The sequence below is a fragment of the Neurospora hispaniola genome (assembly GCF_033458365.1).
Source record: "Neurospora hispaniola strain FGSC 10403 chromosome Unknown B0T23scaffold_1, whole genome shotgun sequence".
In the NCBI taxonomy this organism is placed as follows: domain Eukaryota; kingdom Fungi; phylum Ascomycota; class Sordariomycetes; order Sordariales; family Sordariaceae; genus Neurospora; species Neurospora hispaniola.
The window spans coordinates 5972013-5984206 of NW_026944406.1; the positions used below are offsets into that span (position 1 = coordinate 5972013).

General features: G+C 43.2%; 2 protein-coding genes across 2 annotated transcripts; one reads left to right on the forward strand and one right to left on the reverse strand.

Annotated features, from left to right (window-relative positions):
• Nucleotides 1-6840: 6840 nt before the first annotated feature.
• Nucleotides 6841-8853, reverse strand: B0T23DRAFT_401717 (DNA glycosylase; the record flags this gene model as incomplete). The annotated part of the gene is made up of 2 exons (XM_062838602.1): nt 6841-8120; nt 8694-8853. The coding sequence occupies 2 exons, from the start codon at nt 8851-8853 to the stop codon at nt 6841-6843; spliced, it is 1440 nt and encodes a 479-aa protein (XP_062697896.1).
• Nucleotides 8854-10108: 1255 nt separating this feature from the next.
• B0T23DRAFT_39207 (putative ANP1 protein) lies at nt 10109-11967 on the forward strand. The gene is made up of 6 exons (XM_062837988.1): nt 10109-10537; nt 10613-11241; nt 11300-11347; nt 11404-11484; nt 11542-11676; nt 11732-11967. Exons 1-6 carry the CDS (start codon nt 10365-10367, stop codon nt 11878-11880), a joined length of 1215 nt encoding a protein of 404 aa, XP_062697897.1. The 5' UTR covers nt 10109-10364; the 3' UTR covers nt 11881-11967.
• The last annotated feature ends 227 nt before the right edge of the window (nt 11968-12194 follow it).

Consider the following 12194-nt stretch of genomic DNA (forward strand, 5'->3'; position numbering starts at 1 on the left):
GCTTTAACGAAGATATAAAGGTAAATAAAGTTTAAGAGGGGGCCTTTCTTTAAGTACTTATCTATTTAGGGAGTAGTAGTTTAAATAAATAGCGTAATAACAAAGTAAACTATATCCGAAACTGTATTTTCAGCCAGTTTAGGGTCCTTTGCGCAGAAGTCGATATATTCGAAGATTTAATTTCGAGAGGGGAAATTTTGCTTATATTTCCAATATTTGTAGAAATCGGGGTCGGGGACTGCAATAGGAATTTTATCGCTACTAATAGTATTAGTAATTTAATATTTTTCTATATATTATTATTTTAAGGTTACTAAATTGAATTCTCTTAGGTACTTAGAATAAGTTAATTAACTACTATATATATAATAAATTAAAATATCCGAACTATATTCCTTTAAATTATTTATAAAGTTGGCGAAGTCTAATTCTAAGGCGGGGTTATTACTAATATAGTTGGCTCGGATTCTACTTATATTATAATTACGGTTATAGCTATAATTAGACTCCGGAATATAATCCCTAATATAGTTAGTATAATAGTCTAATTTATTGCGGTTATATTTATTAGTATACTTAGGGCTATCGTTATATTCGTAATTATAATTACAATAATTACTTCAATTGCGGCTACAATTATTTCCTTAATTGTAATTACAATTGCGGTTACTATTGCAATTATAGTTATAATAATAATTGCGATTATAATTAAGGGTTTGCTTAGGGTTTTTATTAGGGCGATTTAGTCGGACCGTACGGGTAGAATATTTACTTCTAGTTATAACGAGTAAGACCGTTTTAATTTTTTCGATATCTTTAAAATATTTTTTAATCTCTCCGAATAAGGGGGGGGCATAGAGGATTATTTTAATATTAATACTTATATTATTCTAGATTTATACTATAACGCTATACTAATTATTACTACTCTTAAATAAAATACCTATAGTACAGGCGAAGCGAAACTGCTTTAGAATGTATATAAATATAGCGTTATTATTTTTATAAATATTATATAAAGTTAATTTTCCCTTATTAAATTTTCTAATCGTAGTAATTGAATTAAGAGTGAATTTAGCTATTAAAACCTTAGTAAAATTATTAAACGACTTTTAAAAGTACTGCCGTTTAGCGGGGTTTAATTAATTGTACTACTATATATATATAGTACCTTATAAGAAGGTTAGCCACATGCGGATGAGCTGTTTCTCTATAGAACCGGTATAATCGTCTTCTAGAAGAGCGTTAAGGCGGTCGGCAAATATAATAGTATTGGTATAAATAATACTATTACCGTTCTTAATCATACCTATATCCTCGGGGTCATTAATAAAAAGGTTAAAGATTCCAATATTATTATACTTTATTTTCGGCTTATCTTCGGGGTTACTATATATTTAGCGGGTAGTAGGAACGTAACGTAGGTTATAAATATTAAAATATTTAAATAGGAAATTACAATCGTTATTCTTACCTTCGCCGTCGCTAGTATTACTATTATTATTAGAATTATTTAGAGTAGCGGTAATAAGGCGTATATTTGGTATTAAAGGGGGAACACTATTTCTAACCTTATTAATAGGGTTTAGAGAAGTTTTACTAATTTTATTAATTACTTTATTAAGGATAATAAGAAAGGTAGCGTTATTCCCGCTAGCGGTTTTTATAGCGGTACGCTTAATAGCAATTTTATTAATTTTATCGTAGAATAAATCTAGAAAAACTATAATATAAACATTCTTTATATATAAATTATAAATTTATTATAAGTACTTAGTATATATTGTAGTTTACTTTTCTATTATACAGCGGAGGTTATTATTACAATTACACAGACTATTAATTCATTCTATAAAATTTTACTTAGTAAACTCTTTATTATTATTTAAAGTTTTAGTAAAGTACGGGTTATAGTGCGGGCGAGTACGAAGACGGGCTAGCAGATTACTATCGTACGTAGTAGGGTTATAAAATATAAGGAAATACTTACGGATTTTAGGATCCTTCCGTATATAAAGGGGGGCTTTAATAAATTTAAAATTATTATCTTCAATAGCTAACTTGGTATATTTGGGGGCGGCGCTATTATTAATATAATAACCGTCGAATATATTAATAGGACGATAAATAATAGTAATATTAGATTCGTTAGACCAGGCATTAAAATAGTATCCTAGCATTTTAATAACTTTACCTTTACCCTTATCTTTACTAAATAGAATAGGATTGTTTTTTCCAAGAGTTAAAGAAGCGATAGCCTTTATAATTTCTTTATAATTAATTAAAATATCGGATTCAAATCTAATTACAGTAGTAGTAAATTCATCGATATAATTATTTTAAGCGCAGGCATCTCTAATATAGGTAGTAAACTACTTATATATTTTAGTTTTAAATTGTTTTATATTAGTATTAACATTCTTAATTATAGTATTTATATTATTGAAACACTTCCAAAATTTCTTATTAGTTATATAGTTAGGGATGCTACTAAGGGAATTATCATTATTAAAATCGTTCTCCCGGCCGATAATTATAATATTACGGTTATTTCGCTATAAATTACGCTTTTACGGCAACGCTTAATACGGAGTAAAATTCTCTAGGAAATTAATTATTAAAGATTATTGCAACTTATTAGGTAAAAAGGCGCTAGCTACAGTAGAAATAACGTTACTAATAATATTAGGCTTTAATTAGTTTACAGTAATAGACGGGCTAATTTAAATTTAGGTAATATTGCAAGCCGGGGCCGAATTATTACAAAATTATAATAAAATCGATAATTAAATACTTAAGCGATTCTTATTGTAGGTTAAAGGCGCAAATAATTTACATAGTAAGTAACATAGGACTATCTATTCCGGAGGGTCTTTATCAGTTATAAGGGTTAGAATAATAGTCGTTAAAAAAAATTAATATAAATTCGCCTACCTACAATTATAATATTAGAGAGTAATAGGATTGGAATAATAGTAGAGGGGGTAAATAGGAGGCCGATTTTATTAGTACTATTATTATAACAAACAACTAATAAAATTAGTAGGAAAGAAAGCGATAACTATCTTTTAACGAAATAATCACGGATTACCCTTCGTGTTGAAGTTTAAAATAGAAATTCGGATCGGAGTAGTACGGGGGTTCTAGCATATTCGTTCGATGCGAGTCGACGCGAGTGAGATGATATAGTGTGGAAATGTACAATACTATTTTTATAACGAATAATTAAGAATTTAGGGGAAATTCCAATACTATTTTAATAACGAATAATCGGGAGTTTTGTAATCGCGGGGTCGGCGTTTTGCAATAAATAATTTTACGATTAGATTAGTAAGTTTATAATAACGGAGGTCAGCGAATTTACTAAAAGATGGGTGCGAGGAGTATACTATTTGCGATAGTTACTAAACGTTCAATTATAACTACCACTTAATAGGGTAATACGAGTATCTTTAAATATTATAATACTAATATATATTATAATATTAAAAAAGAAGATAATGGAGGAAGAAAGGCGTAGCCGAAGGCCGCCCCGTACGGGAATCCTTTTATAGGAATTCCCTTATCTTATCGCTAGGCTACAGCTAGTCTACAGGTCCAGCGACCAGGTAAGGCTGGCACGTGCCAAGGCGCGTGCCTAGGCATACTAGTACCTCCATCGGGGTGGGTATAGCTGTAAGCCATGCCCAGTCTATTATAGTCAATTGGTCTAATCATACATAGAATGCATGGGATGTAGTAATCCCGCATCAATATAGTAGTACTACGAAAATAATACGAACGCCCAACGGACTAATATACTAAAATATAAGAAGGGAGATAGGGTTTTATTTAATATTAAGAATTTTAATATTAGCCGCCTTTATACTAAATTTATACCCCTCTTCGAAGGACCATTTAAAATTATTAAAGTAAATAGCTATTAAATTATACTTAAATTCCTAATTAATATAAAGTATAGCCCAACGTTCTATATTAGTAAGGTTAAGTTATAGGACGAGTAAGGTCTTCCGGGGTAGACGGATATAGAAGAATAGAACATTCGCGTTAATTACGGTCAAATTATAAGGAAGACCGATAATAGGGAGGATTCGGTAGAATATAAATTTAAGAGGATCGATAGATACTAGAAGAATAATAAGGGCCGTTAAAAATATTTTATTATTTGAATACTTCTATATATACCGTTATAGTAATTACGTACCGATATGTTTATAGCCCCCAATATTATACGGGCCTTCTATAATAAATATTCGGAAGCGTTATGCCTACTGGTTTGAGCGGTAGCGGAAAAAAAGCGGAAAGAGAAGGAGAAGGAAGTAGAATAGGAGGTTCTAATTTTGTAACGGAGGTTATAATAATAATTATTAGCGGTAGTAAGGATTTTTTAAGAATAGACTATTCGTTTAATAGGGATTTCTATTATTTTATATAATATTAGTTAGTTATATAACTTTTTTTAGTTTAGGGAAGTGTTATAGGGTTAGCCTATGTGCTTTGTGCCTGGTGCTAGCGTACAATAGTTTTTAAGATTGTTGTACGCTGTTATTACCGCCGGTAAGCCGATTATTGCCGGTAGTTGATTGGTTAGAACGCTGCTTGCCGCGGGTCTGTTAGACCCGCCGCCGGTTGCCTTCATAAGGCCAGCCTTCTGGGCACTCGGCTGCACTTCTCTTCCTTTCTCCTTCGTGTAATTACGTATAATTACATCTACTATCTACCCTTTGCCTGTAATAGTAACGAGATATCCGGATCTTTCAACTATACTAAAGAATGCTCAAAGCCTAGCGAGCATTTCTAAAGCTACCATCAATGTATAGTTAGACTTTAAAATCGACATAGTGAATAGACTTATTAATTCAATGCCAAAAAGAGTACAGGCTGTTATTAATGCCAAGGGATAGTATACAAAGTATTAAAATTAAATTATCTTTTTCCTTATCGTCTAAAGTACCAAATAACCACTTTTTAGCTATTTTTACTAAGAAATACAGTTGTAAAATACTTAATAAGATTAATAGTCATGGTTGGGGAAAGGTGTAAAATTTGGACGGGGCGTTTTTTTTGGATGCCCACTGTACTTGTAGAGTTAGGGTAAATCAACGGTCGTCGTCAAAAGCAGTTGCATACTTCGTTGCATCAGTATGTTGCCGTTCCTACAGCCGACATTCTTCACTTACAAATACAAACAGAAGATCTACACTAATGTACAAACATTACATATACATCGCATTGCTTGTGCGTATGCAAGTCAAGTCAAGTTAAAAGAGAGGGGGTACAAACTTTCCCTGCATTATCTCCATATGTATTACAGACTGTAGTCTAGTGTAGGTGTTCATCTGGACTTTTTTTTTTTTTTTTTTTTTTTTTTTTTTTTTTTTTTTTTTCCTTCCTCATCCCATCTTCTTAACTACATCTGTGGAGGTAGAATCCACAATTGCATTGGAAATAACGAACATCTCTAACATCTTTGAACCAAACGACGTCCCGCGTCATCTCAATCTTACCAAACAAACAGGGCAGGTTCCACCCTCACAAACCCCCACCACGCCCACCCAAAGAAGAAAATAAAATTAAAAAAAAAAAAAAAAGAAAAACAAAAGAAAAGCTTGACGCTGAGCCTCAGCATAGCCACGCGTCGTGGTGCTTGGCCCACGAGGGTATACTATTCTTATGCTTGTAGGTCTAGTGTAGTGGTACTAGTAGGTTGATCATTGATGGCGATCAATTTCACATAGCGCGGCTAATCTCTACACTATGTACACTAGTATTGGAACGAACCAAGATCGAGAGGGAAGAGTGGGAAAAGATCGCTGCAAGTTCCGCGTTTTGAGTTATTAACCACGCACGGGCAGCACGTGTGGGATGCAACATTTCTTCTCTTCTCTGTCTTTTCAATGTCAAAGACGTCATGCATAGTAGTGACAAATAATGTAGATCCAAAGAAACAAAAACCACTGCCATGAAGTTCGCTATAGCGTTTTGAGTGAATAGGACCAAAACACGTATGTACCTAGTGTACGTCAAGAATCCGAGATCCCTATAGTGCGTAGCAGAGCCGCCAACAATGTACAATAAATACATCCATCATTCCAAAAACAGTGTTGAATTTTCAAACACACCAAACACAACTACCTAGCTAGCTTCACACAACCTTTCAGCTTTCCTCACGAGTCCCACAACCCCAGACCAGCTGACGACAACGACCTGTAACTCAAGTATCACTTCACTTCTTTACCATACCAACTTCAAAAGGTTAGGTTGTGTAAAGTTGCTGTGTTGCAAGCTCTTCTACACTGCAGCACTAACCGGCGAAGTGCACTCACTCACTTACTCACTGACTATGTGCCTACCATACCTGTAATACTCGATGAGGATCGCTTTCTTTTTGCCTATGAGGGAAGTACTTACGGTCAGGTCATGCATGTTTAGTCTTGTCTTGTCTTGCTTGCGGCGGTTTGTGGTACAAGCATGGTGATACTGAGATATGCGAGGTGGTACGGAGACTGTTGTAGGCGGCCGGTTGGGATCATGGGTTTGGTTGAAAGGGGAGGAGGGGAGGTAGCGTTTATTCACATGTTATCTATCGGTGTTTTTTTACGAAGGGGTGGGGAGTGATTGGTCGTGTAGTTCAGGGTAGAGTTCCTTTGTAAATCATATCAGATCGAGGTCCGTAACTTTGTAGACTCTGAGCTGGTCTACTATGATAGTTCATGCCCTGGGGTTAAGTCGTCAACATATCATGTCTCATCGGATACTAAAGGTACTGTACCAGCAACGTCTCGCCGGCCCTCAAGTCTTCTATCCTTTCCCCAACCCGTATCTCCCACCCCAACTACCTTACTCCATACTACTAACATCCGTCTCCTCCACCCTCCACATATACCACATGAACAAACTCCTATACGGCCTAAACCTCTCACTAATCTCCCTCATCTCCGCCTCGCTCATATACTTCCACTTCTTATCCTTTCCGTTCCCCCCATTCTTGAGCTTCTTCACATCCCGCCCCACAAACGCCGCCATCCCCCTCTGCACACCCAAGTCGCCCAGCGAAAAGACATCCATCCTCTTGAGCGCAAAACAAGCAAACATCTCGACGGTCCAGAGCCCCAGTCCGCGAACGGCGACGAGTTTGGCGACGAGTTCCTCGTAGGGCGCCGAGGCGAGGAGCGAGGCGGATAACTCGCCCGACGCAAATTTGGCGGCGAGGCCGTGGATGTACTCGGCTTTGCGCTGGGAGAGGCCGGCGGTGCGGAGGGTGGGGAGGTCCTTGGCTAGGACGTGGGAGGGGGTAGGGAAGCGGCGTTTTGTTGGCGTTGGATCGTTCTCTTGGGTCTTCTTCTCCTTGCCGTCTTCTTGATCTTGAGGGAGATCATCGTTTTCGTCTTCAAAGAGAGTGACGAATTTGGCTTTTATCGACTTGGCTGCCGCACCGCTTACCTGTTGGGAAATGATGCTGCTCACGAGACTTTCAAACGGGTCGATTTGCTCTGCTAGTCCCTCGGGACTGAAGACGCGGCAGGGGTGCTTGTCGATGAGAGGTTTCATGCGCGGGTCGATGGCGATGAGGTGGGCGCAGGCTTTTTCGAGGATGTTTTCTGTTGTGAAGCTCTCGGAGTCTTTTGTTGCCTTGCCAGGGGCCTGGGGCTTGGATGGGGAGAGGCTATCTTGGATATCTCTGGGTTTGATTGGGCTGGAAGAGACCACGCGTGAGGTTTGAGGGGAGAGTAAAGGGGCGTTGGTCTTGTTTGGGTCGGCTAGGCGGGAGACGGCGGCGGGTTTGGGTTTCTGAACAGCCGGGGAGGAGAGCAGAGCTGCGGCGGCTGGTGTTGGAGTTGCGGGTGGTGGTGTTACCTTCTTTGAGACTTTCCGTTTCTGAGGAGTTGAAGGCAGTTGTGGTTCTTCTGTGGTTGGCGCGCCCTCGTCCTCGACGCTGGCCTTCCTCTTCCGGGACTTGGGAGCAGGTGCCGGAGGAGGAAGTATGGGAGCAGCCGCGTCGTTGAGCTGAGCTACGGCCAGAGCACTCAACCGGGCAGATCGTCGGGTTGCCATCTTTACGGTGGGTGTTGTCAATTGAAGGCAACTGGGAGATGTGGTGAGTGTGCGACGACCGACAACTTGACCACGGTAAGTTGTAAGTGTGTGACAGCCTGAGGACTCCAGAGTCAATCTCCACCGACCCAATGCCTGACGTATGAGTCTCGGTTTGACTTGACAGGTGCTCAATATCATGCCAAGAGAGGGTATTGGAAAGAAAGAAGATGGAAATTCGAAACCGAGGATCAACGAGTCATGAAGGGATCACCAAAACAAAGACGAAAGCACAAGTGTAACACTATAATACACGATAACAGACACAGGCAGCAGTGTAGCATTCACAACGCGTCTTTGATCGACGTCATGGCCGTTCCGGGCCCGTCGGTGTCGCCTGCTCACGTGGCACGGAGCCAAGTGGTGCAAAGGTCGGGACCAAGTCCGGGGAAGAAAGGGAAAGATGTTGGAGATTAGCTAGTGGTAGCCGATAGGGGGTCCACCAAATGCTTGGCTCTTCGTTAATCGTCTTCGCTAGTTGTGGCTTCAAAGTACCCCTGAGAGATGCAGAAATTCTGAGGATTTTTTACGTATTGAGGCCCTCTGAAAACTAGCCAAGTGTCTAGACTTGAGCAGCGAATAGTGATTACACTACATACCTTGGCTTTCTGTGACATAGGTACAAGTGCGGCGGTTGAAGCTCAGCTCAGCCCAGATCGCCATGGAGGTATCTGCTTGTGCTCGTTCTGGAACCGAAATGTGTGTGCATGCCAGATCGTGACTGGTTATATGATTGTATACGTGAAACCTCCAATACATTTCGTGACTGTGGTCTGGATTTCCTTCCGGTCAACATGCAGTGCTACCCCTTTTTCAAACCCGGGCCATGTTGATATCAAAGGGTTGCAACGGCGACTCAGACATTGACGGACCGGACCTGGCGAATCCATTTCCACCGGTCCGCTGTCATTACGGCGCTGCAGCATCTTTTGGGAGTAGTTAGAAGACGGCAATTGGCTCCGCTCCCAAAACCACACACTACGCATAAACAACGAGACAAGGCGGGCAAGGGCCAGAGCGGACGGCGGGGAGCGGAGGGAATTGCACCGACCGGGTTGAGGTGAAGCTAGAGGGGCATCCTGGCCATCCTTGTCCTGGGGAAAACATGCTCAAACCCGTGGTGAGAGATTCTGGATCGAGATGAGGGTGGAGGGAATGAAGTGGAAGAAAGCCCTCGCTGTCCGGGCCTCAGACCCAAGTGGAAGCCTCGGAGGGTGGGTGATAGGTGTCGGAACGGAATACATATAATTCCTGCGCCCCTCCCTCCCTCTTGACAACATCACAGCATAACAATTCTTTTCCATTGATTTGATAACAAGGACATGATGTGCAGTCGGCAGGCTGATCGCGACCGTTGATGGAGCAAAATGGTGGAAACGGAATGGGGGGATTGCGTGTTCCTTCCTCCCCACTGCAGTCTCAAGTGGAAGGGAAGCCAGTCTCTCCCCCCTTGAGAATGGAAGCGCTCTGAGTGGATGAAAGTGGTACGCAACATAATGAAGCGGGTCCGTCGTTTACCCCCCAAATCTGGGCTCCCTGATAGGCTATCCTGGACCGAGGTATGTTCGACCCCCCCGTTGAAGTGGACGACGGGGTGAACGACAGACCCCCCCTGTGAGCGGGCATGGGCGGCGGGCGGTGTCCCTTCTCGCTGAGAGGACAAGAGATTCTGGAACCATTTGGCGGGCTGGGCAGTGACCTTTGGGAACAGGAGCTCCCTTGTAGTGTATAGTAGAATCTCTCTTTCTCAGCCTCCATCCGTCCCGTCTCCGTTCCCGTGCGTCTTTCGCCTGTGTTGAGAGTTCCGACCCCGACCACACATCAGAATACGCGGACTCAACCGCGTCGGTGTTACTTTGTTTGCTTCTATCTTGTACACTTTCTTGACGACGACGACGACGACGACGACGACGACGAGAAAGCCATTGCTACATTCGCTTGTAGGATCCTTCTTCTCTCTCTGAGATACCGCCTTCGCTCTGCTGCTTCAGGAGACGTGGGCTTTTCCACCCCAACCGACACCCCGTAATCTCTCCACGACGCCACACGAATTCCCACGCGAATCGTTCCTTTGCTGCTACACCCGGCGATACCGCATACCTCAGCCGCTCTTCACGTCGCAACAACCCTCCGTACCATTGCCGCCGCTGCGCATCGCGTCGTCCACCTAGCCGGCAGCTACATAGACTGCTCCCATCTCCAATTTTTAGACTTAATATCCTCCTCGACCGTTCAGCGGGTGGTGCCGTGGGCCACCCCGTTTCTTCATAATGCTTCTCCCCAAAGGCGGCGTCAGCTGGAAGGCTGCGAGAGCACAGCTTCCTCCCGCAAGGGCACTATGGGCTATCCTCACAAAGACACGATTCCTCCTCCTCGTTGCCGTAACAGGAGTGGTGCTATTACTATGGCGCGGCATCAGCACAGGCGCCTCCGAGATGCAAAGGTTGGTGCCATCCCATGTGCTGTTCTGTCCATTACTTCCGCCATCGGTGTGCTAACGTTTGCGTCTGCCTTTTAGTTTCTACTGCTGGGGTCCCTCAAAACCGCCAATGGAGATGACGCTTAACGAGCAACAAGCTTGGAATGCTCACCTCCATACTCCTGTCATCTTCAACCACCACGCTCCGCTAGAAATTAACTCGTCCACCATCAGCCACGTCGACCTCAACCCCGTCAAGTCCACCACCAAGGCCGTCGCCAACGAGGAGCGCATCCTGATCCTCACCCCTCTCAAGGACGCCTCCAGGTATCTCTCCAAGTACTTCGAGCTGATCGCCGAGCTTACCTACCCCCACCACCTCATCGATCTTGCCTTCCTTGTCAGCGACTCTACCGATGACACTCTTGCTGTCCTCGCTTCCGAGCTGGACCGCATCCAGAAGCGCCCCGACCAGATCCCCTTCCACAGCGCCATGGTTGTCGAGAAGGATTTCGACTTCAAGCTGAGCCAGAATGTTGAGGAGCGCCACTCGTTCGCTGCCCAGGGTCCTCGTCGCAAGGCCATGGGTCGTGCGCGCAACTACCTACTTTCTGCTGCCCTGAAGCCCGAGCACTCCTGGGTTTACTGGAGAGATGTGGATATTGTTGACAGCCCCAAGAAGATCCTAGAGGATTTTATTGCCCACGATAAGGACATTCTTGTTCCCAGTAAGAACAACTCCCCGCAGAAAGACCCCACACGGGCAACAGAGCTAACATGTGATAGACATTTGGTTCCACCGCTACCAGAACGGCCGCGATATCGAGGGCAGATGTGAGTTTTGGACCGTTGCCTGATAATGAGTTTCCAGGTCACTAACCGCTTCACAGTCGACTACAACTCTTGGGTCGAGTCCGATAAGGGTCGCAGACTTGCTTCTAGCCTTGACAAGGATGTTGTTCTCGCTGAAGGTATGCAGATACCCCAAGGTCCTGGGAGTTGACACCGACTAACATAGTTGTTCACAGGCTACAAGGAGTACGACACCGGCCGCACTTACATGGCTAGAATGGGCGACTGGCGCGACGACAAGGACGTCGAGATTGAGCTTGACGGTATCGGTGGCGTGAATATTCTTGTCAAGGCCGATGTCCACCGTTCTGGTAGGTCAACATCTTTTTGCGCTCGAGAGAGGATAACTCCGGCTAACAACCATAGGTATCAACTTCCCCTGCTACGCTTTCGAGAACCAGGCCGAGACGGAGGGTTTCGCCAAGATGGCCAAGCGCGCCGGCTACCAGGTCATCGGTCTTCCCAACTACGTTGTTTGGCACATTGACACCGAGGAGAAGGGTGGTAACGCATAAAGAGTCTGTAACCGGATTCTCTTTGCATCAACATCCTGTCTGCACACACCCGATAAACATCGCGCGGCGGCGAAGGGGAAACACGATCTTTACATACTGTACGAAAGCCCACGACACACACATACCAAGATTCATCGAATTCTTCGCCATCAGCGTGGTGACAAACCGGCGTTATGGGGTTTACGGCGGGACGGCTCGGATATTTTTCTCTTCGTTTTACAAATAACTTCCAGTCACACTACTCCACCCCGGCTTTCCAATCGACCGCCTCCCTCCCACAAAGCCCGCCCGCCGTCCCTACCTCGCTCGAAAGT

Bases quoted from the DNA above. Each gene is read 5' to 3' on its own strand.
- B0T23DRAFT_39207 (XM_062837988.1), top strand. From the start codon at position 10,365: ATGCTTCTCCCCAAAGGCGGCGTCAGCTGGAAGGCTGCGAGAGCACAG. The intron at 11,348-11,403 runs GTGAGTTTTGGA...ACCGCTTCACAG, and splicing joins CCGCGATATCGAGGGCAGAT to TCGACTACAACTCTTGGGTC. The intron at 11,485-11,541 runs GTATGCAGATAC...AGTTGTTCACAG, and splicing joins GGATGTTGTTCTCGCTGAAG to GCTACAAGGAGTACGACACC.